Source organism: Fusarium pseudograminearum, chromosome 4 (genome assembly GCF_000303195.2).
Source record: "Fusarium pseudograminearum CS3096 chromosome 4, whole genome shotgun sequence".
Taxonomy (NCBI): domain Eukaryota; kingdom Fungi; phylum Ascomycota; class Sordariomycetes; order Hypocreales; family Nectriaceae; genus Fusarium; species Fusarium pseudograminearum.
The window spans coordinates 2041373-2068142 of NC_031954.1; the positions used below are offsets into that span (position 1 = coordinate 2041373).

The 26770-nt window shown below is 48.6% G+C and overlaps 10 protein-coding genes across 10 annotated transcripts, besides 4 other annotated features; 7 read left to right on the forward strand and 3 right to left on the reverse strand.

Moving 5' to 3' along the window:
• Window positions 1-557: 557 nt before the first annotated feature.
• Window positions 558-660: a repeat region.
• Window positions 661-1683: 1023 nt separating this feature from the next.
• Window positions 1684-1708: a microsatellite.
• Window positions 1709-2704: 996 nt separating this feature from the next.
• Window positions 2705-4747, reverse strand: FPSE_04739 (uncharacterized protein; the record flags this gene model as incomplete). Its single annotated transcript, XM_009257857.1, has 1 exon — window positions 2705-4747. One exon carries the CDS (start codon window positions 4745-4747, stop codon window positions 2705-2707), a length of 2043 nt encoding a protein of 680 aa, XP_009256132.1.
• Window positions 3873-3923: a microsatellite.
• Window positions 4748-5170: 423 nt separating the features above from the next.
• Window positions 5171-7617, forward strand: FPSE_04738 (uncharacterized protein; the record flags this gene model as incomplete). The annotated part of the gene is made up of 6 exons (XM_009257856.1): window positions 5171-5193; window positions 5261-5378; window positions 5432-5593; window positions 5643-6175; window positions 6229-6371; window positions 6428-7617. The coding sequence occupies 6 exons, from the start codon at window positions 5171-5173 to the stop codon at window positions 7615-7617; spliced, it is 2169 nt and encodes a 722-aa protein (XP_009256131.1).
• Window positions 7618-8092: 475 nt separating this feature from the next.
• On the forward strand, window positions 8093-10972 carry FPSE_04737 (uncharacterized protein; the record flags this gene model as incomplete). Its single annotated transcript, XM_009257855.1, has 1 exon — window positions 8093-10972. The coding sequence occupies one exon, from the start codon at window positions 8093-8095 to the stop codon at window positions 10970-10972; it is 2880 nt and encodes a 959-aa protein (XP_009256130.1).
• Window positions 10973-11456: 484 nt separating this feature from the next.
• FPSE_04736 (uncharacterized protein) lies at window positions 11457-12502 on the reverse strand (the record flags this gene model as incomplete). Its single annotated transcript, XM_009257854.1, has 2 exons — window positions 11457-12070; window positions 12118-12502. The coding sequence occupies 2 exons, from the start codon at window positions 12500-12502 to the stop codon at window positions 11457-11459; spliced, it is 999 nt and encodes a 332-aa protein (XP_009256129.1).
• Window positions 12503-13022: 520 nt separating this feature from the next.
• Window positions 13023-15787, forward strand: FPSE_04735 (uncharacterized protein; the record flags this gene model as incomplete). Its single annotated transcript, XM_009257853.1, has 2 exons — window positions 13023-13313; window positions 13364-15787. 2 exons carry the CDS (start codon window positions 13023-13025, stop codon window positions 15785-15787), a joined length of 2715 nt encoding a protein of 904 aa, XP_009256128.1.
• A 501-nt stretch (window positions 15788-16288) lies between these two features.
• Window positions 16289-17290, forward strand: FPSE_04734 (uncharacterized protein; the record flags this gene model as incomplete). The annotated part of the gene is made up of 1 exon (XM_009257852.1): window positions 16289-17290. The coding sequence occupies one exon, from the start codon at window positions 16289-16291 to the stop codon at window positions 17288-17290; it is 1002 nt and encodes a 333-aa protein (XP_009256127.1).
• A 1130-nt stretch (window positions 17291-18420) lies between these two features.
• FPSE_04733 (uncharacterized protein) lies at window positions 18421-19491 on the forward strand (the record flags this gene model as incomplete). Its single annotated transcript, XM_009257851.1, has 1 exon — window positions 18421-19491. One exon carries the CDS (start codon window positions 18421-18423, stop codon window positions 19489-19491), a length of 1071 nt encoding a protein of 356 aa, XP_009256126.1.
• Window positions 19492-19936: 445 nt separating this feature from the next.
• FPSE_04732 (uncharacterized protein) lies at window positions 19937-20722 on the reverse strand (the record flags this gene model as incomplete). The annotated part of the gene is made up of 1 exon (XM_009257850.1): window positions 19937-20722. One exon carries the CDS (start codon window positions 20720-20722, stop codon window positions 19937-19939), a length of 786 nt encoding a protein of 261 aa, XP_009256125.1.
• Window positions 20723-23755: 3033 nt separating this feature from the next.
• On the forward strand, window positions 23756-24421 carry FPSE_04731 (uncharacterized protein; the record flags this gene model as incomplete). The annotated part of the gene is made up of 1 exon (XM_009257849.1): window positions 23756-24421. The coding sequence occupies one exon, from the start codon at window positions 23756-23758 to the stop codon at window positions 24419-24421; it is 666 nt and encodes a 221-aa protein (XP_009256124.1).
• Window positions 24422-24976: 555 nt separating this feature from the next.
• Window positions 24977-25870, forward strand: FPSE_04730 (uncharacterized protein; the record flags this gene model as incomplete). Its single annotated transcript, XM_009257848.1, has 1 exon — window positions 24977-25870. One exon carries the CDS (start codon window positions 24977-24979, stop codon window positions 25868-25870), a length of 894 nt encoding a protein of 297 aa, XP_009256123.1.
• Window positions 25871-26676: 806 nt separating this feature from the next.
• Window positions 26677-26767: a repeat region.
• Between the last annotated feature and the right edge of the window lie 3 nt (window positions 26768-26770).

Sequence of the window (26770 nt, forward strand, 5' to 3'; positions counted from 1 at the left end):
TTTGTAGAGAGATAGGTTGGGAAGAGCGGTTCGAGGGGAGGATGAAGCGTTGGAGGCTGAGGACAACAGACGGTTAAGGGGATGTCTGATCAAATCTATTGATTGTGTTAGAATATGTTGTCCCAATAGTTGGCCGAGCAAGCGAATTCGTAGAGGCGCAAGCCGATATGTTTGGACGATCGCCCCTCATATGTAGCGCACATTTAGAGCAAGGGTGCACAATATGACATGCGCCCTCACGAAATGGCCAAGAAGGCGATTTTTCACAAGTAATCGGCAGAAAATAAATATTCTACTAACCTTGTCGTCGACGCTGGATGTGTGCTGGAGAAGGCGGGGGGGCAGCAAGATGGAGGTGATGCAGTGTGTTTTTTTTTCTGCGGTAGGTTGTTTGTACGCGAGGCGGGATAGCGGGGTCAAGGGTCGTTGCGAGTACTCCGGTTGAGAAAGCGGCGGCGGAGGCAGGCGAGTGGGCTATTGAATGATACGCGGGAGGCGTATTGGTTAAGAAAGCTTCAACAGCTGATGTAATGGGATGGCAGCGGGACAAGGGCCAAAGAGGAGGGGGATGAGAGTAGAGCGGGGGAGAGGGCGAGAAGCTGGAGAGAGGGAGAAGAAGAGGTGGTAAAGGCGAGGGAAAGGTGAGGAGAGGAGAGAGAGATTCGTAACGTAAGTGAAGTGGGTGAAGGATAGAAGAAGAGGAAGAAGTGGTGGAAGTGATAGGATCTAATACTAAATAAGCTACCTCTGTACTTGCTCAGGCAGGTAGGTACCTCTGACAGTCTAAACTGCCACAACGGAACCCAGGGCCAAAACCAAAACCAAGTAAGGTGACTACAAAGATCGGAGCAGTACCTGCCTTATTGTTTCCTGCGGCAGTAGCCCGTAATGGAGTGGGGTGAGCAACACATGGGAAGGGAAGGAAGAGGCAGCTATGACCATCCGAACGACATATAGAGGAGTACCTGAGCCACAAGTACTGCATTTTCTCGCTTCCCCAATTCAGAACCGGTTCCGACAATCTTGACTGACAGATGAGGGGAAAAGATACTTAAGTCTAAAGTCTCTATTCAGTGATGCCATACATCCACTTCCGCATGGATCTGGCCCCGGCTTAGAAACATCAACCGTGGATGGATATCTAAGCCGCTTGGGCCAGCTATTGCCGGTGCTCTTTAAGGTCTACATCTTATTTTGCAATGCATAATCGCCGTCGAACAGTTACCAAGCAGAGCGAGGTCACAGTAGACATTTCCAACCTCTGAAGTCTGGGAAAGCCAAATGGGCAGGCCGTTTATTGAACTGCCAGCATGTGGGACAAGAGTCCGGTGTATCATCAAGCCGTTCCATGGGTGGCAAGTAAGTGGATGAAACGGATTGTAACTCAGCACGAGGCAAGCACAAACAAGCAGCAATCTTCTAACCATAGAAGGTTTCCAGTTTGGTAGGCAGGCAGTATCTCGCTACCTATAGCGTGCCTTCCTTTATAGGCACTTGTCTGAACAGAGATTCAATACAAATGTGTTTGCTGTAATACCATGTAGTAGTATATAATACAACTTGTTTTCAATGCTAACCAAGAGTTGCGTTTGACAGCTGTATACTACTATGTATGTATTATATGTATTGAGAGGGCCTCGTTACAACCGGTTGTCTTCCATCTGACAACAGTCGTACACAGTAACACACACACACACACACACACACAATGTCAAAGTCCAGGACTCTTGGCATATCTCACTAGACCGCTCTAGGAAACAAGCGGGCATGCATGCACCCATCTCAAGATTTTGGCATTCATTTTTGTTCTGTTCTCAAAAGCCCTGGCAACCTGGTCACTCGGGAGTTTTTTCCCCTACCACACCCACACGGCCCGGAGTGGGCCACGGAGGTTTGACTTTCGCTTCTGTCAACGTCCAGGACAACTTGTAGCGCATCTTGTTCCATTCAATACTGTGTCAACGGTTCTAATGTTGGCAAAGGTTTGAGGGAAATAAAGGGCCTTGATTACGATTTCTGATGGCCTTCAATTAAACCATAAACGACTACATGGTCCAATTATAAACACAGGTTTGGGTACAAGAGCCTTATTGGCCAACACTTGTGTTTCTCGATCACCAAGCTGCAGCTCTGGCTCATCTGATGTTAAGATTGTATATCAACGGCAGGATAGGCAAGCCAATCTTGACAATTTCATTCTGACGCTGAAGTTATACGGTGGTTATCACGCCGCTTTCCACTTCATCCGCTTCCCCTAGCCCGAGGTTGTGTAACGGCCCATCCCCGCATATCATCAATAACGTGCTAGCTCGATTGCTGTTCAGCAGCACGAACAATCCTGGACGAATGGTTGCTCATCACACATTGTCATTCAAAGGGCACGACTTGCTTGACTGTGACTGCGTCTAATAAGTGACGCCCACACTCTACATCACCTGGTTGCAGCTGTTGCCTCTGGGGATTGGCTGTACAACGTCACAGCCTGTGGAGCAACGCTGCTGCAGACTGCATAGGCCATCAAGTGTCACTCTTGGATGGCACAAAACCCCTGTCATTGTATGTACGCACACATTGACTCCATGAACTGCCATCAATGCCCTCGGACTTCTCGTTCAACTGAATGCCGCCCAACGAAGACGTTTTTGCTATGTACCGAAAGTATTAAACCTCCCTCAGATATATCGTTTCAACAGAGCGTTGACTCTCAGCGTTGTCGTAGCCTTTGTTCATGTTCGATCCAAAAGTTCTTGCACGCCTTGTGTCCCCAGTGATCAACCCACCACTCTCCAAAGCTATCCTCCACCTCAACGTCCACCTTGGCCACTCTCTCCTCTCTCTTCAGCCCACAGATGATACAAGCCTTAGGGGCTGTTGGAACCATCTTGGCTGTATGCACTTGCATATTTTCGCTAATCTCAGGAACCTTTAGAGTCAGGCCCTTATCAGCCGACTTGGCCGCAGCTACCGCCGATCGCAACCGACCAACTTGCTGACGCCATACAGCCGCTACATCAGCAGCCTCACGATCTTCGCGTGCAGCTTGTGTTTTGTCGACTCCTGCGAGTTTCATGCCCTTACTTCCCGCAGCTGAGATTGACATGCTCTTGGCTAGGATCTTATCCCGGTGCCATCGTTGTTTGCGACCGGCAATCACGCGGGCTGCCGTTTCCGCTAACAGAACATAGGCCTTCAGAAACTCCACAGCTTTTGAGTCTGATAAAATTCGCTGTTTGATGGATACGCTCTGGCCAGACACAGGCTTGAATAGAGCAGTACCGGAATTCAAGATATCAGGGAATGCAGAGAGGATGACGGAAGGAGGTGGGACATTAATTGGCGGAGGAGCATCCTCCTGAGAATCGCTATGCGATGGCTGAACACCATCAACAGCGTCCCAATCCCAACTTTCAGGCGCCTTTTTCGTGCTGGTAGTAACTTTTTTGTTGTCACTGGCCGAGAAATCGTCCCAGGCATCCCATTCTTCTTCTTGATCCTTGAATTTGGCTGGCTCAGGATCTATTGGGCTTTCGAAAGATGGCCATGCTGTAGCTGGGGTTGCTTCTTTTGGTTTCTTTACTTCCTTTGGCTCGGCAGAAATAGGCGTTTTTATGGCCAATTCCGGGAAAGGGTTACGATCCTGGAATGAGGGTGATTTTGGAGCTTGAGGATAGTTTGTAGTAGTAGCTCCAAACGCCAGGGGACCGAGAAGCTGGGCGGGCGGTGTTTTCCTGGTTTGCTGAGGGGGGGTTGGAACTGGTTCATCTAAAGAAAGGAGATCCATTGATGGAGGGGCCGGTGTTGAGTTTATGGGAGCAGTCACGGAAGCCGGCTTGACCGCAGTTGGAGGAGGGACACTTTCGAAATCTCCGAATTCATCGTCCTCATCATCGTCTTCATCGTCCTCATCATCGTCTTCATCTTCAGCGACCTGTAGCTCAAAATCTTCGGCATCAAAGAGTACGCTAGGATCCTTTTGTGCGGACGGCTTAAGCTTGGCTTTCATCCGTTGGTGTGGCGATTCTTGATAAGCTGTTCCTTGCCCCCAACCTTGCGTAAACTGTGACTGCGATTGCGGCTGTGATTGAGATTGGGGTTTCGAAGATTGAGGTTTGGTGGTACCGGTGGAATTTTGCAAGGCCTCAATATCGACAAGGCTATTGGACATAAGATCCATCGTCGAAGCCCTCGCAATTCTAGTTGGTGGCTGCTGCTTGATACCAGGTGCGCGTTGGGCTACAGCGGCAGCTGAGACTGGATTTGATTTGGGCCATGGTATGGACGATGTGTTCGCCGAGACTGGCGTATTGCTTTCACCTGTGCCCCAGCCCGGAGCAGAGAAAGGAGCAGGGCTTGGAGTCTGAGTAGGAGTCGCATTGGCCGTCGGAGGTTGCGATGGCTCAGCTATCTCGAAATCGCCCCATCCATCGTCGTCGTCGTCATTCGTCTCCGCCGGCTTCGACGGGACCTGGGCACTTCCCCATGTGTTCTGCGTGGTAGGCTGAGACTGAAGACCCGACCACGGCTGGCTGTTTACTGGTGAGGCATTGTTGGTGTTTCCCAAGAGGTCAAACAGATTCTGCGTCTCGCTACGTTGTAGCGGCTTTGGCGGCAGAGGCGCTTGCTGCTGCGTTTGAGTCTGAAACGGAGTGGTCTGCTGCTGATGATGATTTTGTGGTTGTGGTTGAGTTGGTTCAGGCGTTGACTTGTCAGAAAGACTATTAAACTCGGCAAATAGATCTGCAGACATGATGTAGTGCCTAAAGAGGCGTCACTCTGTGATCACGAATCACAATATGTGTTATATATACGGAGCGTTGAGGCTAAAAGGGAAAGGTGTCAGTCGATGAACTGAACATCAGCTCGTGGATTTTGGAGCCCAGGTGCATGACACTACACGGGCTACCTTTTGTTGGCGGTTAGCCCCTGAACTTCCAGGCGCCCTGGGGGCTTGGTTACTGGAGTTTGTCCGTCCCTAGGCGGGGTGTACTATTAAGAGTGGAGCCGACGACGGAGACGGCAACCCAATTGAACGTGAAGCACCGATAGATCAAGGTTTCGGGTTCATCCTCCGCCATCAAACATCCATTCCTCGCTAGTTTACCGTTCAAGTACTTTCTCACGATTCCGTTGACTTATCTGTTTCGCTTCTTTCTTGGTGTTGCTGAGCAACATGAGGCCCCTCGAAGAGTCGCTGTAGGTTGCGCCTAGGGACCCGACAGGATATAGGCGTTGAATCCAACTGACTCTACCCTGTTCGCAGCTCAAGATGGCGTGAAACACAATCCCAAGGCGCACACCTTGGCGATCTCCGTCGTGCTGTTCGTCATAACGGTCCATCAAGTCCTTGTATATCAGGCTGTCGTTCTCTTTGCTGGAAGGTGAGTCTTTTCACATATACTCAGGCTTGGTGCATCGACTGACATCATTGCAGACTTTCCTGCTCTCAACTGCTGCCGAAGGCTTGAGCTGGGCCCAGGTTCTAGACGATGGGAGGCAATCTTACACGGAAAAAAGGAACCATTTTCTCAAGTACATCAAGCACCCAGAGGCCCTTGCAGAGCTGAATATTGACCCTTTGAATGAAGATCCAAATGTAAGGTGTCTCTAGGTTCAAGAACGAATAATGAACTGACTGAAGCAAGTCGCCATGGAACACCATTCGCCAAGATGAGATCGTTCGCGCTGAAATACAGCAAGATGTCCAGCGATTACCTGATGAGGCATCCTACCACGAAGACCAGACTCAGGCGACTATTTTGGATATACTCTTCATGTACTGCAAACTGAACCCTGAGCGAGGAGGTTATCGACAGGGCATGCATGAGTTGCTTGCACCCATTCTACATATCATTGAGCAGGATTCTGTGGACCCTTCAACCTTACCAGAAGACATTCCTTCGGATGATGCCCTTGCCAAAACTCTTGATCACTCCTTCGTCGAGCACGATGCCTTCATCTTATTCTCCAAACTGATGGAGCGTGCCCAATCGTTCTACGAAGTCACAGACACCGCGACAACACCAGGAAACTCTTTGAAGCCTTCCAAGTTTCCAGAACAAAGTTCCGCCATCGTGGAGCGAAGTAAATTCATCCATGAAGTCTGTTTACACAAAGTTGACCCTGAACTCGCTACCCACCTTACTAACATTGAGATCCTACCACAAATCTTCCTGATGTAAGTCTATATCGCTCTATCACAATTCGCTCACCACTAATAACGTCTAATAGTCGATGGATTCGATTACTCTTCAGTAGAGAATACCCCTTTGAGCAGTTCTTGGTACTCTGGGATACAATTTTTGCCGTCGATCCCACTCTGGAAATCATAGATCTTATTTGTGTTGCCATGCTAATAAGAATTCGATGGGAGCGTAAGTTCTCCATCATATTATGATTTCAAGGACCCCAAATCTAACGTTTTTTCTAGTATTGGAGGCCGATTATTCTGTCTGCCTTCAGCTACTCCTTAAATACCCACCCCCCCCAGACGATCATGGTCCCCATACCTTTGTTGACGATGCATTATATCTCCAAGATCATCTCGATGAATCGGGGGGCTCGTCTCTCATTAAGAAATATACCGGAAGGATGCCTGAAGTAGCTTCGCCACCTCAGAACTCAAGAAATGGTACTCCCAGCTTTCGCAGCTTCAATTCATTCAAGCAGAAAATTCCAGGCTCTAGGTCGCAGGTGACATCACCATCCCGATTTATCCAACAGCAGGGTGGTATGGAAGCACTGTTCCAGGGAGCCGCCAAGGGAGCCAAGGGGGTCTATGAACGAGGTGAAAAGCTGGGTATCAACCAGGCCGTCAGAGATGCCATGGGCGAAATCAAACGTAACATAAACGAGGCTCGGTCCACGCCCCGATCGCCGCAGCCCTTGATGAGCGAAGGGGAAGCGGCCAGGAGTTTGGCAGCATTGGAAACCAGGAACCAGCACTTGTCAGCCATGCTTGACGAGACAGTCAACAGCCTCAAAGCAATATCTGCCTCTAGTCTGGAAGACAAGGTTAAAAGCCTTGAGCTTATTGAAGTTGCAGCCGCAAAAGTGCAATTCGTCAAGATATACCTGGATGACTCTTCGATGGAGGTCCCGGTTCTGCATTCACCACCATCTGAAGAGACTCCCCAGGAAGTGGTCGTGGCCGAAACGACAATCGTTCAGCCGGAGCCAGTACCAGCGGTACCCACAGAATTGGACGTTTCCAGTCCAAAAATATCTAAACCGAAGCCAGCCCCCAAAGAAGAACCAGCGCAAACTGTAGGCCTTGATCAAATGAAGATAGTCACGACTGACGACAGTAAACCTGCACGTTCTTTAGTCCCCTCACGCCCGGGCCCTGTCCCGACCCGATCAACGTTGGCACAATCATCCTTTTCATGGATGTTAGAGCCAGATGAATCCGGAACTCCAAAACCCTTGACATCACCGAACAAGTCGCCACCGTTCCAGCACAAGAAGAAAATATCAAATAGCGCCAGTCGTGAAAAGAACGCTTTCTTGTTTGGCGAGGTTACTGAGAACCGCAATCCTTTGAACTCGGACGAGATATTTGGTTTGGAACCCATCAAGAAGCTGAAGGAAGTCAAACACGATGGCAAGGAGAAAGAATAGAGAGGGACCGGATATCGAGATCTCACTAAGGATGTGAACCAGTTGCCCCCATAGAACACACATATTTCCACCCGTCCATATACAACAAATAGATTCAAGCCCCTGTTCAAATTCACCTGCTAGCACAAGCGAAGGTTTGATAAAAGAACAACAACCCATCAATCAAAGACGCAGTCGTGGCTGAAAGGGGTCATTGTTCTCTTTTCAGTTGAGCCCGTTGCTAGAGATTGTGAACATGCGAATGATTGGAACCCAAAGATTCGAACAAGGAACAAGGAATCGGGGACACGATTGTTCTGCCGCTATTATATAGTGCTCAGCAACTCCAATGACTCCCGTCACTATAACTAATCAAATCTTATCGAGTTTATTGACAAACAGCACAGAAAGCAATTCGCCACTGTATTCCATACAGCTTTTGAGACTCGCCAAGATACCCGAAGAACACCACGAAAATAAACACTCAATCACTGTCATGGATTCCGTACAGTTACACTTCCAAGCGCAACTTGGGTTTCTCATCGCGATTTCCCGCTGGCCGGGAGACCTAGAAGAACACACAAACACCAAGGGTGTGCAAAAGCCAGGCCAACCCATCTCATCACCTCCTAATTGTTTCGACAGAATTCCCGCAAACGCTGACATTTATCCACACCCAAAGCGAGAACACCTCGTTCGAGCGCAATGGGCTATTGAGAAGCTTGAAGCGAGACTGAACGGTCAGACCCCTATACTGGAATCCCCGGAAGACCCTCAAGGAGATGCACGATCCAAGGTTTCCCTTTCTGCCTGGACGGTTGAATACGACGGACACGCTCAAGAGTATCAAGCTGACAAGTGTAAATGGATCGGTGTCAAAATGACATCTCCCAAGTTCCAAGCCGAAAGCCTGGATCTGCAAAAGCAGTTGAAGAAGGTCTTGATCATTCTTAACATGGAGTATCTCACTGTGCCAAACTCGGAGACCCGTCTCAAGATCGCTGTGTACTTGCACGATTCCCTTGTCACTCTTGACCGAATGAAAGCCATTGCAGCCTTGATTTGGACCATAGACCCTCTCTTGGATGACGTCCATCCTCACCACTGTGGTTCTAATTCGATCTATTCCCTCGGCCTACAGTACAGTAATCTTGTCAGGAGTTCTCCTCTTTGTTTAAAGGCACAACTGGATTCCACAGTTGACATCCAGGATCCCTGGGACAACCATCTGTCCCCCAATCGACGCCCACTGGAACTTCTCGCTCACCCTGGAGAGTTGAGAGAGCAAAAGTATTCCAGTGGTGTTGATATGATACTCGATGCTAACTCTGTTGATGAACTCACACATCGTCTAGATATTACGATCCAAGACTCCGAATGCTATCCTCAAGCATCGCCTGCTTATAGCTTGCGGCCTTCTGGTAAGTCTGATGAGATGGTTATTTGGTTCAACCAGCACTGCGGAACTCTTGACTTTACCGAGATCAGGCACTGGATTTCCTTTTGCGTAGGTGTCATTCAGCTCAGCACAGAGGAAACCAGTACCTCATTTCACAAATCGAACCCTGGGCTCATTTGCAGGTCTGTCCTCTCCCACCGCCTCAATGAGATTGGCCTACATGACCTTGTCGATTACCACCAGGCGAAGCTAAGAACCTCCCGGATGCCGGATCTGAAATATTGGTACTCGGACGGGTGGGCCTTTTCCCGAGATTCGAGCTCTCATATGAGCTCAGATGGCTCGTCTAATCTGTCGCCCAGGGACGATTTTCCCTTTCCAGTCTACGAAAGGCGGTTTGCACCTAGCAACTCTGTTAACGGCAACTATTCTTTTGGAATCGAGCTTGAATTCCACACACCAATAAAGCGAGATGCTAGTAGTCTACCGCTAATCGGATCGCCGCCACCCAGCCTACCGATTGATCCCCAATCTCCCATCGACAGGTCTGATCCCTCTCCTGAGGATGACAGACAAATTGGCGAGTATTCTATCAATGACAGGACGATTCAAGTAGCAAAGGTGATTACGGAAAAGGGGCGGTTAGCTTTGACGAGGTCACAAGTGCCCTCTGACGAAACACCTGAGTGGCGAGGTATCCTTGCCAAGCATCTCATTGTCCCTATTCCTGGCATCAAGCCCGTTTATCAGGTATGGACTGTTGTGCCTGAGTACACCCTCAAACCTTGGAGAAACTGGGCAGGTTACGCGGCAATAGATGGTATGGAAGTCGTGAACCCTGTTTTGGCAGACACGTCAACGGACTGGGAGAACGTCGTGGATGTGTTGGGCATTCTGCGAAACAACTTTAGGATACTCGTACCTAAAACCTGCGGCTTCCACATTCACGTTGCCAAGGGCACCGAGAAGCTATCTTTGCACCTGCTGCGTAAACTCGTTGTTCTCGTGGCTTGTGCAGAAAACATGATCTTCAGCCTCTGTCACCCTATCAGAAGGGAGAAGGGGTGGTCGACACCTATCAGAAGGGAGGGTTCGCCATTATACGACGGATATAAAGAGGCGTGGACGCGCAAGGGTGTCACGGCTGACTTTTGGCAGCATATACCCATTCGTACGGCTTCAAACCCTCGTCTTTTTGGCGCTTTGAAGAAGGTATGGATGGTCAAGAGCGGATCAAGTCTTCAAAGACTCTTGCCTTCCATAGGTAAGTGCTGCATCAGTTTAGCCAAGTGTAACTTCTATTCTTCCCTTGGCACAGATTATGACGGAACTGTCGAGTTCCGTTTCCTCGAAGGTACACTGGATCCGGAACTGATTGTACGCTGGGGTCAGCTCATGGTAGCTCTTTTTAGATTCGCTGACAAGGCTCCCCACGAGGCCTGGTTCCCGTTTGTAGCTACTGCATTACAGTGCCAATCATCAGGCCCTTGCGACATCAATGTTCTGAGAGTGTTTCTTACTCTTCTCGGTCTGAGCGATGATTTCGACTTTTGGGCTGACAGAGTCGCAGCAATGTCAAAGCTGGATCCGCAAGAATACCGAAAAGATCGACCCGATGAGAATCAGGGATTCCTCTCTCGAATCAGCAACTCGCAAATGACTGCCCTTCGTAACAATCTATGCCAGAGGGAAAGAATCCTTCCATGCCTAGCTGCCAAAAAGGGGGTCGCCCAAGAACCTGAATCACCACATGATCCTGCAGACCGCGCAGAATCGATACTGAGGGAAGCTGGATTTGCAGGTAAGTCACTCATTAAAGCAGTCAAGGCTGAAAGGGGGAGAGTACAAACGATTCGGGCTAGGCCTACCAAGAAGCCTGAAGAAGAGGCTCGCGAAGATGACACAGATGAACCCAGCCTTCATCTGCTGCGCGTTCTTGAAATCAGCCGTTCCGAAGCAGAGAAAAACTTGACGTAGTATTGCCCTTCCTGATCAGGCGCTAGAGTGAATTGCTGATGTTGAGTTTAGAGAGCGGTGGCGTTCATGGAGATATTTCTTTCGGCTACTATCAGGTAAGTAATCATGTAAATTTGTTTTCAACATATACGCCGTCCATATGTGAGCTGCAAATCGTATAACAGTAAGTAATATTTGTGGATCCAGCCTTCCGACTTTTAAAAAATAGAGACGGATGTAGTACTAGGAATCGCAAGGAGTCGCCCAACATGAAAGACTAAATGCGAATCAGTATTGAAGCTGCTTTATGAAACTGCCCTGGTGTCTCTACCTTTCATTATGTCGTCGCCATCTCTGGCATCCATTAACCAAGTGCAGTCCAAGTTTAAGGCCATGTTATTCAAGCTTGGTTACAACTGCCTGCATTCGATGTCAGCAACTTCAGCTCGCATATACATATATAAACGCTTTTCGTTGTCATGCTGGGTATCTATTGTCACTATGACTATGCTGGTGACGTATGTTCTCTCTCAATAATATCCTCGCGCGCCAATGGTCGAGTTCCATCGTTGAGGACCATTGCCTCTCGATGCTGTCGCCGCAGCCGTTGCTCTTCGGCAGAATGTTCCCTTGTGCGCGTTGGCTGTTGTTCTACAAGCGGCATGTTTCCTGCTTCCTCTTCGATTTCCATAATGAGGTCGGGCAACTCTCGGATCCTTCTTCTAGAGTTTTCCTTGTCCAAAAGTCCTGCCTTCTCCAATGCCCGGAGACCTCGTCTTGTCTCCTTGATTCGATCGACAATCTCGACAATTCTATTGACCTTGAGAGCCATGTAGTCTTTGAAACTGCGGCGTCTCTCTTCGGGGGTAGCGCCCCAGTCCTGCTTTGCCAGCCATTTTTCAACAAAGCGTGCCTTGATCAGCATACTAGCACCGTACTTATTGACGAGTTCCAGGATGAACATGAGGCAAAACCTCTCGGCCATATCACGGAGGTAGTACTCATCCCAATGACTGTCGGTAAGACTCGGTCGCTCGACGTCGTCTAAACTCAACTCCAAAGACCTGACCAAGGCAGAGTAGGCTTTAGGATTGTTCAGTTTAGAAAGGCCGTCCAAGCCTGGGGAAATTAGCCGTAGTCTTGGCTGCGTATGAATATAACCTTACCAATAGTCTGCCCAGTGAGCAGGGCCATCGCTCTTAGACATCGCATCCTCTCATCATAGTCCGGTCGAGTGATGCCGAAAAGAAGTGAGTGAGTTGTCTCAGGATCGTTGACAGCTCGATCACAGAGGATTTTTACTGCGACCTCTCTAATAGAGTAGTTCGGGTGGTCCAGTAGCTTCTCAAGAGTTTCGAGCTGTAAAGAATCTTCGGTATCCTGGGTGATGTATTGTGTCTTTGGCTGTAGTGGGGGAATCTCATTGTCGTCGCGAATGATTGTGAGTGCAGTTAAGACGGTGCTCACAACGCCAAAAGTAGCGAGACTCAGCGTCAACAGAACCACTCGCTCATCGCGGGCGAACTTAAGGAGGCTGTCAGCCCATCCCATCTTGACTAATAACTTTGTTTGTTGAGCTCATGCTTCTTGAAAGGTTGATGGACCAAGAGCGCGACAGCTTGAGTTGGATACCCCGGAGCTCCTGACGTAAGGTATTCTGCAAATACTCACCGCCTTGAGAACGCCAGATAGAGTTAGACTTCCCGTCAATAGTGATTCGCTCGCCAATGGTTCTCAGGGACACGGCTGCAGGGAACAAACCATATGCACCAGTATCTTAGGTATTTTACTTCAGCGACCTTGACAACTACATAAATGAATCGGATTATCTCTAGATAACTATATCATTATACTGTCATATAGTACTAATCCATCTCCTAGACTAGTAAGTATCTATCTAACATTGTCTTCTTAAGGAATTGTACATGTTCTAATTCCAATGCCACCTTCAGACCCACCTCATATGAGCCCCACATCTGATAACGATAAGACTGGACTTTTTTTTTCTATCGCAAAAAATCCATGGTCGCAGAGCGCAAGTCGAACACTACCATCAGCATATTTCATCGCTATGGCCGGCTCGCAGCTCAAACGCCTCAAGGCGTCCCTCAAAGAGCAGGGAATTGTCGGACCCCAACAATCGAAAAAGCAAAAGCGACGCAATGCTCAGGATGAGCGTTCTCGCAATGACAAACGACTCCAGCGAGGAGTCGTTCTAGAAGGCATTCGCGAGCAGTTCAATCCTTTTGACCTGAAGCATGCCAAGGGTCCCAAGTTCGAGGTTACCAGTAACCGACCAACTTTAACTGCTGGAAGCATCAAAGGACGACCTGGTCAAGCCAAGGCAGCTAGCGAAGAGAGGGTAAGTCGCATAGCCACCACTTCCAAGTAACCAACTAATGAATGTGGTAGCGTCGTCAAACACTCCTTGTTGAAATGCAGCGTCGAAACAAGGTTGGTGGAATTATCGATCGTCGATTCGGTGAAAACGATCCCACAATGGCACCAGAAGACAAGATGCTGGAACGATTCGCCCGAGAGAAGCAAAGAAGCCACAAGAAAAACTCCATGTTCGATCTGGAAGACGACGAACCATCAGAGGGCTTGACACACATGGGCAAGTCTCTCAGTTTCGATAAGATGGACGATTTCAAGGAAGACGACCTGGAGGAGGATTATGACAGTGATGGTTCAGTGCGTGAGCGACAAAGACTAAAGCGTATTCGTGCATTGGCCGCGGAGGGAAGCGACGGAGAAGATGCCGAGAACGACGAGCCTGAACGGAAAAAGACGAAGAAGGAGGTAATGGAAGAGGTCATCGCCAAGTCCAAACACTACAAATACGAGCGCCAGGCTGCGAAGGAGGAGGACGAAGACCTTCGAGAAGAAATCGACAAGGAGCTTCAAACCATCCAGTACATGCTACACCACATCCGACCAGATGGCAAGCCCCAGGCTGATCCTGCCGCCGTGTCCAAAATCGCCGGTGTCGACCGCGATGCTTTCGAGAAGGATTTCGACCTCCAAGTAAAGAAGCTCGCTCAGGACAAGAGGGCCCAGCCTGCGGACCGTACCAAGACTGAGGAGGAGAAGGCTGAAGAAGAGTCTCAAAGGTTGAAGGAGCTTGAAGAAAAACGCCAGAAGCGCATGCGAGGAGAGTCTGTTAGCGATAGTGAGGACGAGGAAGTCAACAACAAGGGCAAGAAGCCTGAGCAAGACGAGATGGACCTGGACGATGAAGACGATTTTGGTCTTGGTGATGGTATCCGAGCTCGACCTACAGCTACCGAACTTGGATTCGACGATGAAGACGACTTCATCATCGACGATGATCTTGTGGCTGACGGATCTGACATGGAGCCACTCGACGACAGTGACGATGAATCGATGGAGGATGGATCTGAGGAGGAAGAGGAAGAGGAGGATGAGTTTACCAAGGGCCTCCTCAATGAAGAAGAGAGCCGAAATCCTGTCTTCGAAGCTGACTCGACCACAAAGGCTTCGGCCATTCAGAAAGGTGATGAGCAGGGTCTTCCTTATACCTTCACGTGCCCCCAGACTTGCGATGAGCTGAAGGCTACTTTGGCTCCATATTCGACCAAGACCTTCCCTACCATCGTTCAAAGAATCCGTGCCCTCTACCACCCCAAGCTCAACAGCAAGAATAAGGAGAAGCTCGGCAACTTTGCTACTTCTCTGGTCGACTACATCGGTTCACCTTGGGATCCCACAACTTCTGCTCCCTTTACTGTCCTCGAAAGCCTTGTCCGACACATCCACTCTCTTTCCAAAATGTTCCCTGTCGAGATTGGCAAGCAGTTCAGCCACAACATTGAGGAGATTAGCACCTCAAGACCGTTGGACCTGGGGCCTGGAGACCTTGTTCTGCTGACTGCTGTTGGTACCATTTTCCCCACCTCCGATCACTTCCACCAGGTTGTCACCCCTGCTGTGTTGACAATTACGCGATACCTGGGCCAGAAGGTACCGCAAAGCCTGGCACACTATGCCATCGGCGCCTATCTCTCAACCCTTACTATCAGCTACCAGAAGCTCGCAAAGCGCTATGTTCCTGAGGCTATCAACTTCTCTCTGAACACCCTCTGCGCTTTGGCGCCTGCTGCTTCTTCCAAGCAACTCGGAAACTTTCCCATCCACAATGCTCCCGCCGATATCCGTATCGAGAGCGCAAGCAAGGCCAAGGTCCGGAAGCCAACTTTCTCGGACTGCATCGCCGGGGAGTTGAAGAAGTCCGAAGCCAATGCTAGTAAGGTTGCCATTGTCAACGCCACAGCGTCCATTTTGGAGGCTGCTGCGGATTTGTGGACTGGCAAGAGCGCATTCATTGAGACTTTCAGCCAGGCTACAAGTGTGCTAAAGCATCTCAACGGCAAGGCTTGCCGACCCCAGCTACCTACCGCTCTGAATGAGAGGGTTGAGAAGCTGCTGGCCAAGTTCGACCGCATGCTTCAGGTTGCCCAGCTATCGCGTCGCAACGTGGAACTCCACCACCACCGTCCCCTGGCAATCAAGACCTATATCCCCAAGTTCGAGGAGACGTTCGACCCAGACAAGCACTACGACCCAGACCGCGAGCGTGCAGAGATGGCCAAGCTCAAGAAGGAGCACAAGAGGGAGCGCAAGGGTGCTCTGCGGGAGCTGCGCAAGGACGCCAACTTTATGGCGCGGGAGAAGCTACGCGTCAAGAAGGCGAAGGACGAGGCTTACGAGAAGAAGTACAAGCGTCTCGTTGCCGAGATTCAAAGCGAGGAGGGCCGCGAGTCGAATATTTACGAGAGGGAGAAGTCTGCGAGAAAGAAGGCCAAGAACAGGTAAATGGACATGGCGGCATAGGCTTAGGCGCAGGATACCACATATTCATTCATATATTCATTTGTGTAATAACGTGTCTGAGGCTGTTGATTCGAAAGCATATATCTGGGGCTGTCTTTTACACAGCTGTGATGTCTATTAGCAACGATGGTCAGCTATTTTTTTTACCTATATACCATGTTGAGTAACAGCAATTAGATCATGCCGAAGTATACGCCTAGTGAGATACGAGGTGAAGAAATGCATATATATAATATCGAACTCATTATCCTTGGAGGAGATATCTGTAGTAAGAGATACACATACATGTGTTTGCCCAAGAACCAGCATCAGAGCTACACGCCTAAGCCCGAAAATTAGTGGAGCCCACTACAATCATAGCCTGGAACAGTTTCCATACATCAACAAGAATCTTTAATCATCACAAGTAACAATCAACAACAGTTAATCTCACCTTCAACTCACATCACTCAAACAATTTCACCCATAGAAGCGACCTATATCATGAGCAATGAACAAAAGAATGGTGCGGGCGCGCCAGATGAAGACGAGGATGACTACATGAACATGTCCTTTGACGAGCCTGCACCCGTCAAAGAGACATCCCTACAGCGCACGCAACGACTGAAGCGCGAATCACGCGCACGAGGAAACGTCAAATCAAAAGAACAGATTGCGGAAGAGGAGGAAGCTGCTCGCGAAAAAGCTCTCTCCACTTCGCTACTGGATGATGCAAAGGCCAAGAAGAGCAAAGGTTTTGCCATGATGGCAAAGATGGGATTCACAGGCGGTGGTCTGGGAAAGAAGACAGATGAAGGCGCTGCTCCAGGCCGGACGGAACCGATCAAAGTCAGCGTCAAAGATGACCGTGGAGGCATTGGCCTGGATAATGAGAAGAAGCGAAAGATCAGAGAAGCGGCTGAGGAAAGAGACATCAAAGCCGCCAAGATGGATCCCGATGAGTATCGTGATCGTGTGCGGAAAGAGCGCGAGGACGCGAGACTAGAGAAACAGTTCTTTGCGGCTCAACGCATGGCAGAGAGAATGGATGATGAAAAGGCGGAACTCGCTGGCTCTGGAGAACAAGCATCGAAAACAAACGATAAATCTGGCAAGGCAACACCAACATCCTCACGCCCTCTCAAATCAATATCGCTTCTGTACCGTGGCCTCGTGAGACACAGAGAAGAAGCCGAGCGAGACAGGCGTATGCGATATGATCTTGAACAGTCACTATCAAGGCTACCTACGTACGAGGATGATCAGGAGGATGAAGACGATAAGAGGGCTCTGGGTAAGGGACAGACTGTGTATGCTACGGCTGATGATTTGGATGAGGAGGACGAGGAGTTGGATCAGTTCAATGAACTTGAGATTGGGGAGAGGTTGAAGACAGTCTTGGAATACCTGAGGGAGAAACATCAATATTGCTTCTGGTGCAAGATGGTGTACCCTGATACTGAGATGGAGGGTTGTCCTGGATTGACTGAGGAGGATCATGATTGATCTGATAAGAGCGACACAGCACAAGGGGTGGTGGATGTGCGTACAACCGCAGACCGAACTCGGTGAACAAACAACACCAAGTTACAAGCCGGTGGCGACTATATAATACAACTTTGCCTATAAGAGCATATGCATTATCACCCCGAGGTGAACCACAAACTGCAAGCCACTTATGTCTTATCCGCTAACTTGGTGGCATACCTACCCTGGAACAAACGAGTTGTCATCTCGGGAGCATCTCAACAAAATGTTTGCTACCTGGCCGCATGTGATACAATACATTTCTCAACGATAGTCAAGTTATCTCAACAAATTGATGATAAGTGTTAGCTGACGCGTCAGGTATAGGAATGATATCGGAAAGTTAGACTAGATTTGGTTTAGAGGCGACGATATCGTCACATAGCCTGTTTGGTTTTCTCAAACCATTGGTTAATGACAGTTCAAAGTGTATATGAGATGTCATGCTTTTTATCTCTGTAAGACCATGTTGCCTCTAGGGAGATATTAGCAATAAGATTAAGCTCAACTAAGTTATTGTAGCTGTGTGGTACCCTTCACTATCAGCCTGCCTTAGACACCGTGGATACATTAGTAGGTAGCTCACAAAACGACATCCAAGGATGGAGTTTGTCGTTTTCTCTGTATTCAGCAGAGTAGAGCTGTTGTGGCTAAGAGTAACGAAGCATGTATGCAGAAGGCCATGACAACTGGCCATGATTACAGCCTTCCTAATAAGGCAAATGCACCAATATACGGAAAGCAATGGCTCCTTTTCATCAATCAGTGCTCGCATATAGAGCTTCTGTTTTATCTGATATAACTTCTGGCCTAACTACAGCAAGCGCACATCTAATCTTTAGACTCAAGACTTATGGCTTGGAATTTTGAGTCACAGGCCGAAAGTATATTGCAATCGGTGTTTCTTGTCTACCTATGCAATGACCTGGAGTTTTGGGAGTTTAGTAACGAAACATTATGTTGAAATATACTTGGTGGTTATGGTTGGTACAACTTTAAAGACACGTCAAAATATATATAATGATTGGCAGTTTCCTTTCTGTCCCAAAGTCTTTCCTCCTGAACATACCAAACCAACCTTCCCGTCCCATCGGATGAATACCAGAACCATGGGCGGCATTCAGGATCTTACAAATGAGCTTCTATTCCTAATAATGGAGTATTGCGGCTCAGAACTCTTACCACTTATGAATGCATGCCCGACTGCCCTGAGATGTTTCTCCGATAATCGCAAATGCTTCGTCGCCCGTATGTCGAATCGCTTCGGCGGCGGCCTAGATTTTCCTTCGTTCGTGCGCGCAGCACACTTACGCTATATCAGACAGGAAAGAGACTTCGCTTTCCTAGGAACCGAAGCGGTTGAAGACAAGATAAGACAAGTTTTTGACTCAACCTGCGATACTGCGCCACCCGAATTGCACAAGTTCTCGGTCTCAGCACTTTGCATTATGTTGGAGCTTGGTGAAGATGCAGCGCGGATAATCGATATGTATTCGCAGGAAGCACTGGCAGATAAGGCTGAGCAACCCAACGCTGAGTTCTATGTTGCACGGCAGTCAACAGAACTGACTCAGGACGAGCGAAGACGTTTCATGAATGCAGCCTTTACATTTGAAAGTTACTGCCTCACCTTCTTCTATCAACGGAAAGTGCTTTACTGGAGGGACAACAACTTTCGACAGATATTTTTTGACAAGCCTAGTTCCGACATGCATCTGGAAAACAGGACCGCCGTTGGGAGATTTTACTGCATTATGTTTTATATACGGCATAAACATCTGGAACTACTATCAAGGGTTAATTGGCGTCTTGAATCCATCCACGGCAGGGCGGCCTCGCCATCATTGACAGACGGCACTCGACAGTACTTGGAGCAGAGATTCTTAAACTCAATACAGCGCGATGACCCCAAAAATCGTCGCAAATACTCCCTCCACCTTACTTCTCATGGCTTAAAAATGCTTATAGGCCTCCAGGAGATGAGCATCAAAGAGCTGACAGAATCTACTTTAACGACATATCTAGGAATTAGGGATCTTGACTATACCACTGTTTCCTTTACGACGACAGAATCTCCGGACTCTCGATCAAGAAGGCTTGAGTATTGGTCTTGCCATCCGTGGGAATACCTTGACGAGATTGGTGAGAAATTTGATGCCCTGGGCGTAAATGGAAATTAGAATGATACTTGGAGTCGTGCAATTCCCTTCTGGGACCCAAGTGAGAATGAGAATCCATATGGTAAAGACTATCGCGGTTTGTCGAAGTTCTGGTTCCTCCACCGGACTCCCTATCGTCTTTGAGTCAAGTCTCGTCATCATCACCATGGAGCCTATGTGGAGAGGAACCAGCTCCTTAGTTTTATCAAATGGGATACCATGTGGATAGTATACTCGACTAGGATTTTGAGGAAAATGTTTGTGCTGCGGAAATTGGGCTTGAGGTAGCGCCAGCGTTGATAAACGAGGTTATCGCAAAGTCTAAGGAGTGTCAGGGCGAAGAAGAGCTTGACTAGGACAGGGGTAATAATACAATATTGATAACAATAGGATAGGTGTAGTCCTTTTAAAAGGATACCTGGCTTATCGAGCACAGCTTTCCAAGACCGATATGAAATAACAGAAACTACCTTCCCTTCCATCTCAACTTTCCAACCCATGCAGCCCATAGTTGAACCTCTTTCTCCTCGAGCAACAGGTCAACAGTGTAGTAATCCCGAGCGAGTTCCTCGTGAGTCTTAAAGTTGTGCACAAAGCGATGGCACGCACCACACAGCCAGGCTACATTCTGCAGATCCTCCTTGCGGTGCCAACCTCGCTTGACGGCCTTTTCGTGCACGAATCTTGGGATGAGATGATGGTATGACAGAGGGACCCAAGATCGAGCACAAAGCTCACAGGCGTCGGCACGGGTGGCTCTTGTAGCGGGAGGTGGCTCGATGAGGGGAGTGATGTACGAGGTTATGATGGGGAGTAAAAATGCCTCGGGGGAGGACGGGAGATGCGATGCAGTGTATGGATCTGCAGAGATAAGGTTGTAAGTCGTCAATGTTTCAACAACAGAAGGTGGCAGGTTTAACGCGGAGAGACTCTCCTTTGTGAGAGGGAGAGAGTACTGCTCCTGCAACGCCTCGTCGTCCCTCCATGTTCGATACTCCAAGGTCTGCAGCTCATCCGGAAGATTCTCGAATATCTCTGTAGCAAGGTAATCTACAAAGTCGGCCAGCTCTTCGGCGTCCCTCTCCGGGTTCGGAGCCGGAGTGGATGCTGCAGCGGCTGGAGTAGCGGCCGAGTTCTTGCGACGCCGACGGCGTTTGGGCGGGTCTGGTGCCGGGGATGCAGGTTGGAGAAGGGTGGTTGATAAACAATCCCTGAAGAGGGCATAGTTTTCGGGGTTATCGTTGGCTGACATTGCCGTGTGTATCTATGTCTTCTGGTTACCTCTGTTGTGCGATGCGTAGAGTGTTATTTGCTGTGCTACAAACAAGACAAGAGGTGGAATAGACTTGATTTGGTGACGTAATTGATTTCACAACTGTTCATTTATTAAGTGAAACATTTTGGGAAATAACTGATTCCATTTTGTTATTTTATGTAGAGTTTATTTAGAGTTGAGAGAATGTTTTCGAATATGGAAGAGCTGTTTGAGTGCTGAAGCTGAACTGTGGTCTTTATTTCGACTACTAACTTAGTAAGTAAGCCGGCTGAGTCACTCGGTGTAAGTGATTGGATTTCCTCTAATTGAAACCATCACGACAATGAATATTCCAGCAATACCCTGTATTCAAAGAAGGAGTTTCGAAAGTAACTCCATAACACTAGACACTCTTTCCTCTTACTGAAGCCTTGTTGCTGTCATTCGTAGCGCCGAGAGCAAGACAAGTCCGAGCCGAACCGAGTGACTCTTCGGGCATGAAAGCTATCACCGGATGAAACCAACGGTGTAGGATGAGTATTATTGAAGCGCCAATAGGTGCAGGATCATCGCACGTGGCCAGTATTTACCTATGACTGTGCTGCCATGTCATACATAGGTGAACAAGAATAAGAACAAGAATGAGTGAGTGAATGTGTGAGGCGAACATGACACTGCTGTACATCCCTACTGATCACATTTAGCAACACGGCAGATGATTGAATATCCTACGTTTCAGCGATCGACAAGATCTTCAGGCCAACTAGAATCCCTCAAACAGTTTTATCGTCAGACACTAACAACTAAGCTTGTTATCAGCCATGAGTAGCCCCCACGCAAAGGGTCAAAGGTTGTTTCGTTGAAGCATCAGCAACGAGAGGAGGAGTTAAATCATCGAATATACAGTTACAAGAATGAGTTGATGATTTACAGACTAAAACAATAGACAACATGACAGACAGTAACAGATGCATACCGCTACTGATGGCACGTTGGTATCTAGGAATATCCACAAAGTGACAGGGCAAAGAAGTGGGCATTGGACCCGACGATATGAGGCCCCAGATATTACAAAGTCGGCCCGCCAAGTCACGATATTCTAGAAAGGAGCAAAGAAAAATCACGGGATTCATATGTCATAGACGATAACACCTCAATGAAACAAGAAGTGCTTGGGTGCATTTTTAAAAAGGAATGTTATTTGGGGGATGTAACAAAACAAAACACGTCGCGATATGTCGATCAAATAGATTAACATAAATGTTTATATTTAGTTGAAACGCAATGCGACAAAAGCCAAAACGTTTCCTCAACCCGTATCAACCGTCTTTCTGTTACTGGCATTGACACCAAAAAGGCTGGATAATGAGGCTCTGCGGCAGACGTACCATCAAGATTAGGTCAAAAATCAACATCTGATCTACATGCGATCTGGCTCACATAAATCGAAGTAGCACCGAGTAAAGCGAGATTGAATCACCTGTTTTTTTGTTGCTGGCATACCCGGAAAAGGGCCGTACTTGTCAGGAGACTTTGTGGTGAGGACGAGGGTATTTTGTGTTTGATGGCACAGAGCATGCCACCAATCACAAGGTCATGGATGTGCCGAAGAGTATATACAGCATGAATGACATAACTCGACATGGACGGAGCGTTACATCCGATAGGTATAGTATTAAAAAAAGATGAGATCGATAGAAACAAGCCTGACACAGAACAACCACAACCGAAGACTACGCCGCGAGTCTAAGATAGTCGTCATTGGTTTGACATAGTTTCAGCTGCTCTGACAGGACAGCTACACGAGAGGAGAAGGGGAATCCGGGGAGCCACGTAGAGTCGACTCTACCAAGTAAGCTAGACAGGCTGCAGTACGCTACCAGGCTGATATGGAAACCCTTTATCCGCTCCGCTCCTCTCTCCGCAAAGCAAATCAAAACAAAGCGCAGCGGAGAGTGGGGGGTTTTCCCTCTCAAATCGTTGGTGGCTGTCGACAAAACCAGAGGAAAATGATAAGATGAAGGCTGGAAGCGCGTAAGCCGCGGGAACAACGGGAGCCGATCCCATGATGGAGGGATGACCTCCCCCTTCCATGTTATCACTCTTGCTGCAAGTGCAGTGAGTGGCTTGGCACAGCAAATAAACGGGAAGATCAAGCCAAGAGAACAAGAGAAGAAGAAGAAAAGGCCCGAGTGACGGACTAACAACGAGAGGTCTCGAACATGAGACGCGGGCAGAGAGACAGGCCGACCTGATAGTGATGGATAGACGGAGCTGATATCAACAAAAAACAAAAGGAAACAAAGCCTGGAACGAATTGAGTATGGAATTTGACTTTGGTTGTGCTCAATGTCACAGCATCTTTGTGCCATCTCATCTTACATGCCTATAGTACAAAGGCATCTTCATGTGAAAAGACTCGCCTCAACAACTTTCACAGGCCAAAAAAAAAACTGGGCTTGTTGTCATGCCCTGACTTGCCCTGTCTCCAGGTCTTTGATGCCCGCCTGGTCTTGTAACATCCACTAAGAGAAACGCGAGGCACGCCATCCATGCCCAAGCTAAAATGGGAATTACCCGATGCGTGTTCCCTGCGGTTCCCTCTCGTGGGGGCCTGGAGCCCTGTCAATCAAACACCTTGCTATCATGAGTGACTTTATTGGGTAATCGTCTGGAGCCAGGGTCTCTCTCACCTCACTTAGACTGACCACAGAATGGATATGCCAAACGGAGCCCACGGAGATGGAGATGGGAGATGGATGCTCTTTGAAAGGGGGGACACTATACTACACTACACACAACACAGTCGGCGCTTCTCTTTCTGTTTTGGATTTAGTTTACTTTATTGGATAGAATGGATCTTGCTATTTTGTTGAAATAGTCTGCCATGTCCTTCCAGAAGCTGAGGTCCTTCATTCTAGCTCATCATCTTTATACAACAACCATATACTATCTACTATCTACTACTATCTATACCTTATATCTACTAGACAACCACCTACAACTCACATCAAACATACCAACATCAACATGCCTTCAAAGCTGCTCTCAAACAAGCCAAACAAGGCCATCTACGTCGATAGCATCGCTAGCCTCTCAGACCCTCTCTCCTCCATGTCATCCACCTTCTCTCTCGTCTCTCTCTTGACCATGGCCTACCACGTCCGAACACCACAACCTGCCAGCCAGGAACGCCTTCTCACACTCTTAAACACAATGTCACCAGCCCTCAGAACACATGCAGACCCAAGATACTCGCGCGAGGAGATCCTCAACTCCTTCGTCCACTTTCTCAGCCCTGTCCTCAACGGCATGGCAGGCATGCTAGAGCTCCTCGCAAACGTCGATGCCTTCTCACGTCCAGAAGACTTCCGCCAATTCTGGAGCCTCGAGCAGAGCAACCTCATCAGAGACTTTGTAGAGAGTGGGGGACCCTTGCGGGGAATGCAGGGCTACGATGTCCCCTTCCTCGAGACCTTTGTCAAGGACTCGTCGTGCAGAATCGCTCTCGGTAGCAACCAGGGCATGCTTCTGCTAGTCCCTGCGGACGCCGAGGTCGGCGACGATGTGTGGTGGGACGAGGATGAGCAGCGTCTCACTGTCAGAAAAGGCGTTGACGATCTCAACACCAACGTCGAAGCATACCTCGACAACGGTTCAAGGATATCCGCCATGGCTATCCCTTCTGCCACTTAAAAAAAGCGTCCCCTCCTTCATCATGACTTGACGATTTTTTTATTTACTTTACGGACACTGTTGCTTTTTGGGAAATGAAATGGGACTCGATTTGATATCCACAGCGGGATTTTTCTCTCTCTCTTTTTTTTCTCTTTCTCTATTGGGAACTGGATTGGCAGCAGAGGCTACTGCGCTTACTGGAGTACAATGGCGGCGCATGAGCGATGAGATGATACACCTCTCATAGGGACAAAAACAAGTAGCATAGAGAAGATCTATCTATCTAAGGTTTTGATATGCTAGTTTTATGACAATTAAATTCGTCTCAACTTTTCCTACTTAAACGGCATCTGCAAGCGCATCCCCCGTGCTTGAGCCACACAGTTGTTCCCTATGTCGATTAGTGTGGAAGCCACTCACTTCATAGTTCCACCTTTCCAAAAGCTGTTGTGCAGATCTAATCGACCTACCTAACCTAACCTAGCTCGGCACCTCAGCAGCGTCATCTTTCGTTACATCTTTTTGTTTTCCTTTTTCTTCACAGCGAGCATTGACACTCACATCTCATACAACATGACGTCGGACGAGGAACGTGGAACTCGGCCTAGCCGAAAGCGCTACGACGACGAGGATCATGAACCCAGAGACACCGACCGTCGATCAAAACAGTCAGACCGCGATTCCGGACGCCGAGAGCGTCGTCGATCCCGTGACAAACGCGATAGGAGGCGATCTCGGACACCAGAATCCTCCTCGCGGCGGAGGTCAAGAAGCCGAGACCGGGATCGCGACAGGAACAGAGAACACAGACGTCGACGGTCACGCGACGACAAAAGTTCACGACGAAGACCACGCGGCGACGACGATGAAGGAAATGACAAACGGGTCGCGAAACGCAGCCCCGTGAGACAGGCTGCTCCTTTACCTTCCCAGGCGGACTCCTTTGCTGTTACCACCGGCGAAGCGCCCGAGAAGCCCAGGGAGAAGCCCAATTTCGGAAGCACGGGCGTCTTGGCCGCAGTATCCAACTCGGTCGCACAAGCAGATGGCACGACAGTTACACTCAAGTACCACGAGCCCGCCGAGGCACGTAAGCCCTCACCGCGCGACGTCTGGAAGCTGTTCATCTTCAAGGGCCAAGACATTGTCGACACGATAGAGCTGAGCGCACGGAGCTGCTGGCTCGTTGGACGGGAAATGTCGGTCGTCGATTTGCCCGCGGAGCATCCGAGTATCAGCAAACAGCACGCTGTGATCCAGTTCCGTTATGTTGAGAAGAGGAATGAGTTTGGTGACAAGGTTGGCAAGGTCAAGCCGTATCTTATCGATCTTGAGAGTGCCAATGGAACCAAGTTGAATGATGGCAAGATTCCCGACAGCAGATATCTGGAGTTGAGAGACAAGGATATGATTCAGTTCGGACATAGTACTCGAGAGTACGTCGTCATGCTTGCACCGAGGGACTGAGCATCGACTCGAAGTAACCAGAACGAACGACGGCCTTGCAACCTTAACCTGGCAACCAGGTCTACGCAAGCAGAGGCCTCATTCCTTATCAGGCGACTTGAAAACGAAACAATTTAGGAGAAGCCTATTGGAATCATATTGGCTTCTCCGTATCAGGCACCGAGAGTGGCTGAATTCTGTGACTCGGCCAAGCTTTGCTCAAGGACTCATAGGGAATCCAGGCGAGTCGTCAGGACCAAATCACAAGGCTGTACTCATCGAATCGGGCCATCGTTAACGAATAAGCCTCGTTGAAGTCCAATCAAAGTCCAAAGCTTGAGATATGAGTTCCGCCTTGAGCTTCTACATGGCTCTTTGGGTGACATTTACGCCGAGGAAAATGACATTCGACTCATCCAACGAGCAGTCACATGTGTGGTCTCATACCATGATGTGTCAGTATTAGAATAAGGGAGAAAACAATGGAGAGGTTTGTTATCTGTACATTTATGCCACATAGGCAAAGACACTTAGTATTTGGACTTTTAATTGCATAGCGGCAATACAGAATATTTGAAGTTTTCATGGCTATCTCATGCACTTCCTGGTAGTGTTGCATAAACGCCATACATATCGACGAAGGTTCTGTTGCATCACAGTCAAGGTCACGCATACGTTGAGATACTCCAAGACTCATTCACACGAACGTATCTGAAACTTACAATTCAACTTCAGCCTTCACGCTCGCATTGCAAAGTTTCAATCCTCGTTATCGGGTATTTGCGCACTTATCTTCGTCGTTGTAAAATGGCGAACGAGCAAAAAACAAAAACATACAACAGCGGGGATTCGCTGGTCGTCACCGACCCAACTACTAATCCGCCCCTTACCAGCTTATCTATGGGAGAGCGGACGGGATCC